The sequence below is a fragment of the Lissotriton helveticus genome, chromosome 5_1 (assembly GCF_964261635.1).
Source record: "Lissotriton helveticus chromosome 5_1, aLisHel1.1, whole genome shotgun sequence".
Classification (NCBI taxonomy): domain Eukaryota; kingdom Metazoa; phylum Chordata; class Amphibia; order Caudata; family Salamandridae; genus Lissotriton; species Lissotriton helveticus.
The window spans coordinates 350030677-350046024 of record NC_136065.1 but is presented as its reverse complement, the minus strand read 5'-3'; the positions used below and the strand labels follow the sequence as shown (position 1 = coordinate 350046024).

The 15348-nt window shown below is 43.7% G+C and overlaps 1 protein-coding gene across 2 annotated transcripts in view; it reads right to left on the bottom strand.

Annotated features, from left to right (window-relative positions):
- Nucleotides 1-15348, bottom strand: part of LOC144754541 (glutamate receptor U1-like) — a 241266-nt gene that overhangs the window by 19580 nt on the left and 206338 nt on the right. For both annotated transcript variants that reach the window (XM_078642471.1, XM_078642470.1), the window contains exons 8-11: nt 13117-13214; nt 7850-8073; nt 2337-2562; nt 752-999 (exon numbers count right to left, since the gene is read on the bottom strand). In XM_078642471.1, coding sequence (XP_078498597.1) covers nt 752-999; nt 2337-2562; nt 7850-8073; nt 13117-13214 — 796 coding nt within the window. The remainder of the gene's footprint in view (nt 1-751; nt 1000-2336; nt 2563-7849; nt 8074-13116; nt 13215-15348) is intronic.

The window sequence follows — 15348 nt, the reverse complement described above, 5'->3', positions numbered from 1 at the left end:
CAGGGGCGGTCCGCCCAGGGCGACATGAGTTTTGGGGGCGGCAACTGTACTTTTACCCTCATCGTTGCCTGTCTCCCTGCCACCACTGCTCCCTGCTCTTACCTGCGGTTGTCGCGAGGCGGCAAGGGCAGAAACAGCCACAGGCGGCAAAAGGTCTAGCTACCCCATTGGCCAAAGTCTGATGGTGAAAAATGTGACTGGCAAACCACTGGTACAATTTAAACACTGTGTCCTATGTAGGTTCAGAACAGACAAATCTGTACCAGATTTTCAGGATATGCACGTAAGATATATTTACATACAATGCATTCAAATAGAACTAATTTCGGTTGTCAGTGGTTCTCCTGGAACTCCGGAATTGATGGTGACCCTCTTGCATCTTCGTTGTATACCCTTGCTTTAACCCCTCCCATGCTGGTGACGGAACCGCTCCGTCACTAGCCTCGGTCGCGCTGTGCTGGTGACGGAGTGGTTCCGTCACGGCCCGCTCGGCGCGCCTGCGCGGTGCTGATTTCGCACCTGCGCGGCTCGTTCCATTGAGCGGGCGGGGCCGTGACGGAACCGCTCCGTCACAAGCACAGCGCGCCCGAGGCTCGTGAAGAAGCGGTTCCATCACGAGCATGGGAGCGCCGCGCGGCCCCACCTCCCCCCTAGCGCTGCGGCAGAATTGCCGCCGCAGCCAAGGGGTTAAGGAAAGGTTTGTCCATTGGCGCCTGTTGAGTATTTATTCTGAAGATTGTGGCTTACTTACCTTCTGCTCTTCTGCCGTGGTCCTTGCCTTCAATGCAAGCTCCACCAATGACACAATCACGGCCAGAGCAAGACCAATGGACAGAATCAGGAAGAGCCCACCAAGAGTCTGCGGCTGCAGAGGACTGTATCCTGGGATGCTTTCTTTGGCACAAGAGCCTCCCCACCACTTCTCGCGCAGGTATTCCAAGTGGCCCGTCTCAGCCATCTCCAAGATGGCCATAGACAAGGTCTCGGTCCAGGGAGAACCTGGAAAGAGGAAAAAGATACAGTGTTTGATTTGAGCAGAAGTGAGTCACACAATAAGCTCCTGTAAATCCAAAAGCTGTCCAAAAAGGCACAGAGCCAAATTTCATTATAACATTTTTTGTGTTCAATGCAATACTGTGGTTTTTATGATAATGCAAAACTGAACTACATTGTGCAAAGCTTTTTGTACCATTGTGTCTTAAAACTCATGCCCACTATGCCTTTCACTACATGTCGTGTAAGACACTGTGCGTTGCTTATGCTTTTTTATTCTTATCATATGCACACCTGTGTCAGTCATCTACTCAGGCATGCAGAGGCACTGATTAGCATGCACAATGAATAACTTATTGTTCTTTTGAGGGGGAAAGATGGGTGAGGGATCACTATATGGCAATCGATATATCACATAACGAAAACATTGCATCCACTATATAGACTATGACTATATTGTCAAGGTACGTAAATGTGGAGTTAATAGGAGTAAATATAAAGTCATTTTAATATGATACCTTGACAATATAGTTGAAGGCTTTATAGTGGATGAAATATTTTTAGGTTGATCTATCTTTGCCCATGATATAATGACATACTGCCGCCTATGAACCATGAGAACTCTGACATTTTTAAAGGCACCATTTGAGCGGTCTTAAATTTGATGATGGGGTGACCAATAAGGTATAGAGACTGTAGGAGACATACGGTGGCTAGCAATTTACTAAAAGCTGTTGTTTTAACAAGTTAAACACAAGTAGATTTGGCAGGAGGTAAGATTATATGACTAACATGGAAACAGGAGGCCAGTGCAATCATGATCCTACCTAGCTGCCAAGTGGCCTGATGTCCTTTGTTGACATCTTTAGCCAGTACAGGTTTATTTTAGTTAAAAACTTGATTGCCTTATTGGATTTGTGGTTTGGCTTTTAGCCATATAAGTATGGGCTGTAAAAGTCTCCGCATCTGAGTGCCGTTGTCTAAAAAGCTGGAACAGTTTAAAGGTATTACACATGAGAAATGGTCACTTGGAAGCCACGTCACTTATCAGCTCCACAATATCATCTTTCGCTATGTCGTCAAGGTAAGTAGATGCAGATTTTGAATAATCAATCTATACTTCTTTATCTATGCGTACCGTGACGAAATAGCAGCAGGCATTACTTTGGATCCTATATAGTGTAGATATTTCTGTAGTCAAAATGTTGACATGCATCCCAGAATGATATTATAATACTCCACCATTTAAATTTTAACCATGTCATAGGGTGACCTATTGACATGGGAGAGCGCATTCCTGGTTTAACCTTATTCGCCTAAATGAGGAAAGGAGATGCTCTTACCCAATGAAGCTGCAATGCCGTATCCTCTTGCTCCAACCACTTCTGGGACTCGCATTAAAGAACAATCTTTGGCCACAAAAAGGTCCTGCATGACTGATTCACCAATGAAAGCGTAGTTGGAGTCTTTCGCCCTTTCCATTCCCTCACTAGCAGTTTTCACCATCACATGTTCTCTCCTGCGTTCCATAAACTCATAGATTCTACGGTAACTTGGAATCTTGGAATTCTAAATCATGAAATAATACAGAAAAATATGTAAGCACTGAGTGTGGACTATCATAGAGGCGCAAACGTTTTAAAGTTATAAGAAATGGAGATACTACTTACTATTTTTGTTACCATGTCATAGTTTAAGGGAATCATTACTTGTCTCCTCAAAACATAAGGATAAAAAACAATATTTTTGAGGAATTGAAGTTTATCAATATTTTTCATTTGATAATATACTCGTTTGGGTTTCTTGCAACACAGGTCAGGCCAAATAGGGTGCTGTGGCAGTGTGCAGGAGAAATTCTAAAGGGCAGATTTACAAGCCCCATGCACCACCAGGACGTCACTTTTTGTGACGTACAGGGGGCGTATGTTACTGCTCCATATTTATAAGGACTGGAAAAGCCACCCTGCATGGCTTTTCCTGTCCTTGTAAATATGGCCCCTTTACACGCAGCACTTTGTATGAAAGGGGCGTTCACTGGGTCTTGCTGTGTGTGTTCCCACGCAACACCCATGGAACAAGACACATTTCCAGATTTACGAGGAATCGTGAATCTGGAAATGCGTCTGAATGCTACGCCTCCCCAGGGGAGGCGTAGGGAGGCGCAACGAGGAGAAATGTTTTAATTTCTCCTTGTTTTTCCCTCTTTCAATGCGCACACATTGAAAGAGGAAAATGCCTGTAGTGATTGTTTTCAAGCAGGAAGGTGTCCCTTCCTGCACAAAAACAATCTCGCCATGACGCAGGCATCCTTGCACCATGTAGAACACAGGAATACGATATTTTATTGTAAATATGTCGCATTCCTGTGCTTTGGAAGTGCAGCAGCGTGGCACAGCCAAAGGGCTTGCGTTGCCACGCTGCAGCACATCCTTGTAAATCTGCCCCTTCATTTTTTATCCTCAATGGGCTCCCCAAAAAGCAAAGAGACAATCAGAGTGGTCATGGTTTACCTACTTCTATGACTGAAGAAAATGTGTTGGTCTTAGGTCCATTTATTTAATGAGGGATTATAGCCAGCCAGAATTTAACATGTTCAAGAAAAACTAAGCAGGAGGATGAAAAACTTTAGTGTCCAAAGAGTAGCTGCTGAAAAAAGTAAATGCCATCGACACAAGATTAGCACAAAACCATAAATATTGGTCCACTGCATAAGACTGTATTTCCACAAGTGCACCCTTTGGGAGCGACCACTGTGGAAAGAATGAACCCAGGATTTTGAGATGCTGGAAATATACGTATCATAATATAACATCATTATGGAAGGTAGAAACAAGCATGGAGTCGGTCCAAGAGATTGCAGACCTGTTGAAACCACTCCAATAAACTGCCAGAAAACAGGCAAAACATAACCATGATTACACAATCCACAACCTATTTCTGTGGATAAAACCTAATTGAAGAAAATCTATACTTTTTGTGCCCTGGCATCATAGGATTTATGAAACTGGAGGATGTATAGAAATCCCTCTTACTCTGAGGAGCATCAGACGTTTTCTTGAATTAGATCTGTTGGTTGTCCAGGACAATCCTTGTCAGATGATCATAAATGTAAAGAGGCAGGCACATGGACCACTCAACTATTTCAAAGACAACCTTGCAGTCTTTTCTGCAGACTTAGACCATTCATTTGCCTAATATCACATTGGATTCATCAGCTTGCAATACGCACAATACTTGCAAAATGAAAATTGAACATTGGCTAAATCCACATACAGTCCAGTAGCGGTCGGCAGTAGGTGTTTCTGTAGGGCGGTGACGTGGGCAGGGGCAGGGACAGGGTGGGGGGTAGTAATGTATGGATTACAGAGTTTTACAGGTAAGTAAACATTTAAATAAATAAAACGAATTTTGTTGCGTGCACTGCATCACCAAATGTAATGCAGTGCGCGCAACGAAATTCATTTTATTTATTTAAATGTTTACTTACCTGTAAAACTCCGTAATCCATACATTACTACCCCCCACCCTGCCCCTCCCCCTGCCCACGTCACCGCCCTACAGAAACACATACTGCCAACCACTACTGATACAGTCACGTGAATTTGGTGTGATCATGGGATTAAAATTTCAATATATTATTTGCTTGTCTGACAATAAGCGGAAATGGTAGGAAACACCATTACCAACTACCATGCTGAGATATTTATTTTAAACATAGTCCCTTATGAAACGAGCACGCTGGCTACAGGGAAATTATCATTATTGAAAGAATGGAACTTACAATGGATATTTGGATAGTAAGGACACAGGCATGTATCACTTTGTACGGAAGAATGTTCGTACAAAGTTGGGTAGTAAGCTTCTTTTAATCAGCAATACCAACACAGACTCCGCAGAGGCGCGGAGCAATGGAGATACAGCCGCTCCATCAGTCACCAGCTGTCAGCTGTCATTATTCCACAACTGACAGCTGGTGACATGGAACGTGAAACATACCGTGTCTGAGGACGGACATAAGTATACAAATCGCAACACATCTTCCCCCTCGGGAAAGAGGAGAGAAGAAATGGAGAGAGAGAAAGAGAGAGCGAAAGAGAGAGCGAAAGAGAGAGAGAGAGAGAGAGAGAGAGAGAGAGAGAGATTATACAGGTAACACATAATACATAGCATGAACAGAGAACTGTAAAGAGTAGCATGTAAGTACTATTCGCAAACATAATCTGAAAGTTACAATGGTGGCACCGACTTTCTCCCTACTCTACTTGTGCTTCTGGGACAGGGAGTTTCTTGCTTGGGAGTAGCACTGGACTCATAAGATGTGGCTTGTAGTTGTACCTCTATATTGGTAGGAGAACAATTGTTGTCAACTTCCTCATCTGACACATCACTAAGTGCTCCACCCCGGGTAGGGGGTGTGCGAATCAGTGTTGAAGAGGTTCTCCTGGGAGGGACTGCCTAGATCAGAGCTTGCATTTCCTTCTGGGGTTTGCTTGCATAAAGAGAGTGCAGAGAAATGCCACACCTTGCCATCACTAAGGAGTGTTGTATTGCAAAATACTTTGTGCACAGATAAGGGTTGCCAGAACTTGTTCATCCCTTTGCTCGTGTGTCCGCTCCTCTTTACTCTGACCATGTGCCCAGTGTTTAATTTGACTGGTCTGCAACCATGTTTCCTGTCATAACAGTCCTTGCAACTGGATTGTGCCTCTACCAACTTACTCTTAACTTGGTCGGCCGAGCAATGAACTAGTTTTGCAGCCATCAACCACCCTACATTGTCCTTTGACAAGGGTGTTCTACCTGTCATGAGCTTGAAGGGGCTGTTTCCAGTGCTGCTGCATGGAGTAATGCGATAGGCCCAGAGTGTTTTAAGGATTTCCTGTCTCCACACCCGACTGCTATTGTTGGCTAATTGGATGATGTCCTTGTTGACCATGTTGAAGCATTCAGCCACACCATTGCCCGCGGGATGGTAGACTGAGGTGGTTTTATGGCTTATCTTGTTTCTGTCAAGATAGGTCTTGAACACGTCTGAGGTAAACTGGGGTCCATTATCGCTAATGATGTACTTGGGTAGGCCTTCATGGGTGTAAACTTCATCAAGGAAACTAACGACACTGTGGGCATTGGGCTTGGTGACAAACTTTATCTCTGGCCACTTGGAGAAGTGGTTAATGAGGACAATAGTGTACACTTGCTCACCCTGTTCAAGAATGGGTCCCATAATGTCTACCCCAATTCTTTCCCAAGACATGGTGGGACATGTGATGGGATGTAGGGGAGATCTGAAAGTGACTTGGGTTTTGTTGGAATTGAGACATAAAGCGCAGTCTCTGACTACTCTTTCTATGGCTCTGCTAATACCCGGTCACAAATATCAGTTATTAACTCTGCTCTTGGTCTTTCTGATGCCAAAATGCCCTTCGTGGCAAATTTCTAGTATTTTCTTTCTAAGGTTGGAGGGAAGGACAACCATACCACCTCTCAACAGCAATCCATTTTCTTCAGGCAATTCATGTTTGACCTCCCAAAAGGTGCGTGGAGAATCTGGCATTTTACTTTTACTGGTCCAAACCTTGGACAGTATTTCCAACGCCTTGCATACAACAGAGTCTTAGGTTTGATCAAGCATCCATTCATTCATTGAAACCCCATAACTCTTCAATGTCATCATAGTTGCTGGGATCCGAAGTGCGAACAGGCATATGACTCAAGACGTCAGCAACTACTCCCGGTCGGCCGGGAGTGGGTGCGAAGCGGAAGCAGCGGCACTGTTACAAGGGAGTTTTAAACCTGGGACCCCAAAAACTAAAACAGAGCAGAGATCACAAAGAAACGCCATGATACCACCCCCCACCCGGACATTTCTAACCCTCTCACTCCTTCTTGAGGTTCTAATCTGAGGCACTGACTCCCCGGCTCCAGCAAAGATGGCCGCTAACTGCAGACTCAGGGTGGCACGCGTACAGGCTGGAGTCTAGCACAACAGGAAACAGGTCCCAGTGACGTTTTAAGCCCCGTCCTTTTCAGACTGGGGGGCGTGTTTTTTCCTGAAGACGTCACAGAAAGGACAGGAAAAAACACGCCCCCAATCCAAAAAGGACGGGGCTTAAAGTAACAGACAAAGCTCTTCTCCAATGGGTGGCCACCGTTTAGGAGGCCAGCCAATGGAGAAGAGCTGGCTCGTTTACCTCCGTACTGAAAAACATAAAATCTCGCCAGCGAGACTGCGCAAGCGCAGCCTACGCTAACCGAGACCTAAAAAGGGAGGCATGTTTGTAAGGTTTGTTCTGGCCATAGCTCTTTTGATGCTTCAAAGTCACTGGGTGTTGTTGAACACCTGTCTTGGATTGGCAAAGACCACATTTCACCAATGCCTCACTGTGGGGAAAGATTGTCCACAAATCCTTCAAATATCAAAAATCTGGGCACTTAAAATGAGCAATATCACTACAGGTGCTTTTGAGCAGTACAGCACATAATAGTTTCAAAGCTCATAGTATGACAAGACAATCTTTGGAGGCTATAAAAGTGTTTGCTTGCCCTAAAATTGGTCGAATATGTGAAACTTTACAGGAAAGGCATTGCTGACAGAGGGCCCAGATTGACTTCCTCGCATCCATGTATGTTCATAGAACTGACTGTGTGCTGTGCTTTTACATGCTTAATATCTAACAGTATATGCAACTTTTTTAAAATAGTTTTTCATGTATTGGACAAGTTTTATCCAGGTACATAAGTTGACATATTTGTGATGTTGACTTGTGTCACTTTTTCCCTGGACTCAGTTGCAGGCGTGGCTCTTATCGCGGTTTGTTAACTTATTGTACAAAACCTCAATGTATCAGATTTTTACCTTGAAGAAGTGATAGGTGGAAGATCCTTCGATTGTACCATACTCAATGGCTCTTTGATTTGCCAAGTCTTCAAATGACTGGATGGAGGACGGTGTCTCTTCATTGCCAGATTTCAACATAGCAGCAAAACTGGCGATGTAGGCCGCCACAACGATGACGGTAAACACCCACCAGATGACAGCAATTATACGTGCCGATGGCGATTTAGGGTGAGGCTCTGCGCCTGTGAATGGAATTGAGAGCAGATAAGAAGATATCAAACAAGCAATCAGTAAACAAAGGACCAGTTTTACAACTTATTGACGCTGTGCAGAAGCTGCAGATGCTGCACTGCGTGAAAAGGAGAGAAGAGGAGAGCGTCCCATTTACAGAAATATGGCACTCTACTCCACTTTCCTTAGCGCCGGCGGTGAAATCAGCTTCTGTGCACCACAGCTACACCTTTGCATCATAGTGCAAGGGTGCCTCCATGAGTCTAGCATAGGTTTTGTTATGGAAGGGTAGCCAATTGCCAGCCTAAGGGTGGGGCCATCCTGATGGAGCATCACTGAAGGTGGAGGGAGTTGTGCACTGTAAGTGCACATGTCAGTTTGTCGGCCGTCTTAGGATGACCAAACCGACATACGCATTTACACCCAGCTGTGTTGCACCGCCGGGTGGAGAAAAGGCACAGACTCCCAGGGCCTGAGCGAGTGTTAGATCAGCCCACTCCGGCCAATCACTGTGCTGCTCTCCTGCTGGTATTACCAGCAGGAGAGCAGCACTGTGATTGGCCAATGCGAGCCAGTGCAGTGTGCTCAGCTTCAGGAGAGGAGCAACGAGGGCGGAGACCACAGCAGCTGGTAAGTGGTTTTAATTTATTATTTCCCCTGCACACCCACCCCATCCCCCAGTCTCGTTCATGTTGTCCCACTGCTTTGAGGTTAGAGCCACTACTGCAGGCCACAGACTGTCAAACACACTGTCAGTAAGACGCCAAGACTGCCATGGATCAAGACCTGGAAACTGGAGCTGAGCTGAGAAGTGAAAGGAGACTCGATGCAGCTACAGCAGGAAAGGCAAAAGCCAACTATTGCGGGCTAAGTTTTTTTTAAACTTGAATGCTACTGTGTCGCCAATGCGTACATTTATGCATGCCTGTGTGACTTTATGAGTTGCAGTATTAGTACATTTGTGTGCCCACAGGTGAGTGAGGGTATGACTGTGATGTGTACCCTACGGATATCATGTTGGTGTTGTTACAATGCTAGTAACTATTAGCATAGTCTGAATGCCCAAGGCAAGATGGCGCCTACCCTTGTTATGATCCAGTTGAGTACCTTAATGCCTTACTCACTCGGTTGCAGATCGAGCCCCTTTCAAAACCAAATGGTTTGAAGTGATTTTCTAAAAATTATAAATGGTCAGCACCTGAATTAAAACAACAGGACATTCTGCTCTGTCAATTGGAAGTCCAGTACAGATGAAATTATGACCGATTTTGAAGTAATCTTATCTTCTTACATTTTACAAAGTCAGAAATATTACCAACGTATTACGATAGAGAGAACGTGTTATTGCTTCAAAACAGTGAAGGTGGAAGACTCTTTAAACCAATTATGTAGAACACCGGATTCACTATTAAATCCTAACTCTCTGGCAATGTTGTACCTCCACCCGAATTGGAGAGAATAAAAGTAATAAAACCTTATTTCTATATTGATGGGCTCCATGCAAGTATCTTCAAGATAAAATCACATGGACCCTGCGGAAACCTACGTTCAATTGATTTGGAACTAATATGAGGTATGGTTTTCCATTTTTAGGTCTGGCCTAGCAATCAGCACCTGCGCTGCAGCCTTGGCGAGACCTATTGTCGTTGGTTTTGCTAGAGAAGGGGGACAGGACATCTCTGCCCGCACGCGTCCCACTTTCATTCAATGCCGATCGCACGCGTGCACATCTCCTGTCCCTCCCTGTCTCCTGATCGATGTGCCTGCGCGGACAAAAGATGTGCACGCGGAGACAGCTCCAAAGGGAAACTGGGATTTTTTCCAAAATGCCTGTGCCTATAAGGGTGAGGAAGAGAACGACGGACACGCAAGTTTATGACTCTTCTTCACTTCGCTTGCCATTTCAGAGGCACCCACCCACCCATCAGAAAATCAACCATTTTCTCGAAAACACCTAAATCTAGCTTTGGCTCGAGACACTAGAGAGAAACATCTGCATTCTTTGGCAGAATTCCTTGGCGATTGTGGCAAAAGCATCCAAAACAAGCACAGTCGTAGGAGGTTAAAAAAAAAAAAGACTGTCCGAGCTGGAGAACATGCGCCTATGGGTCGCACACTGAATAGGGCGCATCTGTGGGCAAGCTACCGAGCGGAAAGCAGAGGACACCTAAGAAGTCAACAGACTTCACCTGCTTTTGAGGAGTCCATGCAATTGCCAAACAAGACGAGTTGGTTACCAGGAGCGAAGACTCTGCCATGCCAATTCCGTGAGCACACAAGCTGTGATCTTTGGCATCTTGAAAGCACATGATGCTTTCAAGCATTTCTAGGCACCCGAGGCTCATTCTCCAACATATACTCTTTGGCTGTTTTCCTTTGCACAGCAGCACTTTAGCACACCACTTGAGGCTGTACCATGAACGATGGGTATTACGAAATCTCTCATGTTCATGAGGCTGTGATCCCTTGCAAGCAGGAAACGCTTTGGCCCCAGTGACTGCACCATTTTGCAGAACAAGCATTTGTAATGCAATAGGTCATGCATCTGACAAAGTTTGACCTATTGGTGTTGTGAATAACAATGCCTTTTATTAATGCAGGTTTTTAAAACACAAATAAAAGGCATTGTCATTTACAATGTCAATAGCTCAAAATCTTGCAAATGCGAGACCTATTGAATTGCAAATGCTTGTTCTGAATATGGGCGACAGTGTTTTTCTATCATTGAGTTTAAAAAGTGGCACTACCTTCATAGATAAGATTATTTGCAGCGATTTTCCATTATCTAACTAGCTGTGGCAATTGGTCTTCACTTGTATGGGTGCTGTTTTTGAACTGCTTTTAGTCTGATATTTGCCATCTGCTACTAGCACCTGAGAGCAAAATGATGTATAACATAAGTAAATGAACACAAGGCAAATGGGTATCAAGCTCAGGCACTAGCAAATAATATATGCAGTAGCCATACTAACCTAATGGAAGTCACTTTAAACTGGTTGAACAACTTTAGAGTTTGCCGGAGACCCAGCTCTGCCAATTGAACGTCCCTGCTGCTTCATTTAGAGATGGGGGAGCATCAAGTTTACACTGATATTAGTTATTACACATTTGAATTCATATATGTGAATTAATATGGAGCTACTATAATTGAAACCAAATCATTATGATGTAGCTTAATATTTTATATGGTTTCGGGTAAACTAGGCCTCAGTTAGGGCTCAACTTCATCTTTCTTAAAATGGCTGCTCTAGCCTGATGCTCATTGTGTGTTTATATTTCTCTCCTGACATCACACGCAGTAAGATGTGCTCTGTTTAATTGTATGAGATATTGTTCTCGAAGAACTCGCAGTATGAACCTTTTTGTCCCTTTCCAAGGGTCCTCCTGCTAGCACACTGTACTGCATTCATTCATGATTGTTTTCTGTTGTTTATGTAACTAGTTTGACCTGACTTCTTGGATGAGATTAGATCAGAAGACGCAAATCAATATTCATGTACTGGGTCAGTGTTAAGATGGTAGGGTTATATGATTTTTTAGAGTATTGCAATATGATTTGTTTTAATTGTTCTACTTTTGCTGACACCATGTTGAATAAGTGGTTTCCATAATTTTCGTGCTGAAATTAGATATCGACACCCCTGAATTAAGGGGTGACCCAGAGAGGCTCTGAGACACTACTAGGGATGGTGCCCGAATTCTTATATATTTGCTAAACATTTTAGACAGCCTATTTTTCTGATTTTGCCTGTCATTTCATTACTTCTGTAACTGAGAGTATTTGTGGCAATTCATTTCTATGTATGTAATCTCATTCTATGAGATTGCTTCTGCATTTGCATTTTTCTAATTCTCTGTATTGCACTTTAAATTTTGGTAAACTTTCTGAGTTTTCCCAAATTTCTGAACCCAAACTCCCTTTTTGAGTCAGTTTTTCCTTAATGATTCCTTAATGATTGTATTTTGATTTTTGAAATGTTGTTTTGAATCTTGTCTTTAGGGGCACCCTACCTCAGAGATGTTGATGTCAATGCTGACCCTGCAATCTAACCTCCACTAACTGCAGATTACCTAAACTGTAGCGTCTTCCCAACTTGTCTACCCGCCAATGACTGTGCCACACAGGGAGCTGAGTATTGCATGTCTTTATTCTGCTGCATGTAACTGCGAACTCAACACTCTAAAACCAGCTTTCATGGCATTGTGCTCTGACACCTGTGTCACACATCTACTGAGTCCTTTAGGAGCCAAAAGGGTTCCCTCCTAAAATATCACAAGACACTACATAAGCAACAGCACAGCCACAAAGGCGTGGCATCATAGTCAAGGAAATCAAACAATGACCATTACACACAAAGAGAAAAGTCCCTGCCCGTGAGAACAGTTTTTTTTCAAGAAACAACCCCTCTTATTGAGAGGCAGTTACTTGGAAAAGAAAACCTTTGCTGGGTCTTTGAAGGTTCAGTGCCTTCAGTAGAGCCACCAAATAGGTGGCTCCACTGAAGACAAAGAGATCTCCACCTGCCTGGCAGGGATCTGTACATTTGTCAGACTGTCCTATGCTAGGGGGAGTGGAATGCTCCCCTGCCATTCCAGCAAAGTGGGCCACCCACCATGGTCTAATTGACTTTATTAGTCTTGTGCTACCAATGTCTGACCATGATAGCTGCTAGAAATAATTGTCAGTATACTGAATTTTATGACAATCAATGTAGCCGAATTGGAGGGGTGAAAAGCGATTTAGCTCTGTCAGAATTTGAACCTATGAACAGCAGGCCACACCATATGTCAGCAGTGGGATATTAACATGCTGAACCTTCTTGCTGGCTCTACCCATCACCCAGTGCCACATGATGTGATGACACTTCTAGCATGCAACGATAGAGTGTAAAACACAAATACAAAAATAACGTGAGGGTTGTCTAAGCATATTCCTGGAAACAGATAACCACTTGTAGTGCGACCAGATGGCCATACCAGGCTTATATCCTCCAAGTCATGCACCTTTTCGACATATATTCACATCCTAAACCAGTGTCCCACCCTGGTCTCACCTTGCAGGGTCAGAGCTCCAGCTCCAAACCAGAGGCTGTTCAGGAAGGTGAATTTCTTCTCCTCGGTTGGAGGCGCCATCCACTCGCAGGGGCTCAGCCTGAGGAAGGAAGATTACCTTTTAAAAAACAATGTTCTGTAAAAACAAAAATCCACCACTGCGCCTTTGCAAATGATGGAATATAAGGAGCTTTAGATCTTTTATTTTTGTATCAAAAGAGTTGATCTACAGAACAGGTTGATGGAAATGGCCCGTCTTTTTTCTCAATTTCTGTGATGTACAGTTTTAACTTTAGGTGTGCACTGTTACCTCCTGTTATGCCCCTGTAATTCAAATGCAGGTCATGGTACTCGCTTTGGGTGTAAATTGCCACAATGCAGTACAAAGCATGTTGATAAAATGTGCACAAAATATATATTTCATGTTCCTCTGTAGACACTTGTATTCTATGTAGAGAATTCTATTTCGTAAGTAAAGGTATATAGTTCACATTGGAAAATGATGGAACGCGGCAAATATGTGGGAGGTTGGGGCTCCTGCATAGTGAACTGCAAGACACCCATTCTTTTGTTTTTGCTATGGTTAAAGAAGCATTCTCTCCATAGCAAACCTCAACTCTTTCACATTTTTATTGTTTTTAATCTAGATGAAGCCAGCAAGTTCATTTAGACCATATGCTGCTATTCTAGCACAAAAAAAATTAAATTAAAATGAAAAATAATTTTTACGATTGAGAGGCGGTATGTCCTTGTTTCTACTAACTCCACACTGACCTTACATTTAGATTAATCCTGGGCGGAAAATTATGCTATGCTAGCGGAGTGTGCGTAGGTTGCGTAACTACGCGCTACGCGAATCGCACGTAGCACAGTGCAAAAACACGTAGCGGGCATTTTTTGCTCACTCGCGGTCATCAACGTCAAGTTGGTGCTCGCGAGCGAGCAAAATCAACAACCCGGTGAGACTTTTTCCTTGTTCGCGATCGGCAACATCAAGTTGCCGATCGTGAGCGTGGAAAATAAACCTCCCGGCGAGATTCTCAACGCGGGGAGGTCAGGTTTCTCATTGCGAGTGGTTACTTATGCTAGCGATGAGAAACTACCAGTCCGCGTTCAGAAAGCTGCCGCTCGAGTACATATCTACTCGAGCGGCAGAAAACGACCGCTTGCACTGTGCATGATGCGTTCCCAATGATTGCACAGTGCGGACAAGCATCCGGCACTGTGCAATCATTGCGATCAGCATTTCCCTACCGCACTACGCAGTTCGTAAAGCTACGCGTAGCATGCGAAGTGCACTTCGCGTAGCTACGAGTAGCGCGACTACGCGAATTACGCCCAGGGTTAATTTAGATATGATTATAAGTACTTTCTTAATCACATCAAGAGAGCATTTGGAGAACCCTCACTGCTTCCATAGCTGTGCCATGGATAGTAGGAAAAGGATACTTGCAGCCATTGAATGGCAGTGATATGGGTCAAGATGGTTGCCTTCACTAAGAATTTACTTCATTAATTCACTGAAGATTTAGTAACAATTACTCTTTTACCATTGGCACAAGACATTTTTAAATGCAAGAAAGAGGCATATATACCATCAGAAATGCTTTTTCGCAGAATTAATATAATGAGAACTTCATTTGCAATGTAAAATGAATAACAGTTCTTCATAATTGTGTAAATTGGGTTCTGACAGCCAGAGCTTGAATTGGCCACACGCCCAACACCAACAATAGTGCCCCATTAGATACATGTTACGTTAGCTAATTCTTGCCATAATAAGCTGTGGTCACACTTCCTCCTGCACTAAGGGTACATATTTGATACAACTCCTGGCACCATCAAAAACTCTCGACATCCTCCCAAGTCATATAGTTACAGCTGTCCTGTCTGCTGGTTCTATTGTTTAGAAAAACAACATTTAAAGAGTACGAACTGTGTCGATTTAAAAATCAAACCCACCCAGGAGTTTGTTTTTTAACTCTGTGATCAAAAGACAGTATTGGGGAAAAACTCACTTAATTTCTGAAACCCACGTTTAACTTACCCCTCATTTACATTTCGTCTGATACCATGCACCAGTGTAATAAGTAACATATCAAGTCCAATCTGTAGCACCACAAAGAGTGAGAGTTTTATGATAGCTATGGGACCCCACATTTATACACATTTTTCAGACAGGAGATGTGGATCCACTCTCATGGGCAGCAAAAATAAATTTGAGTTGGTACTCT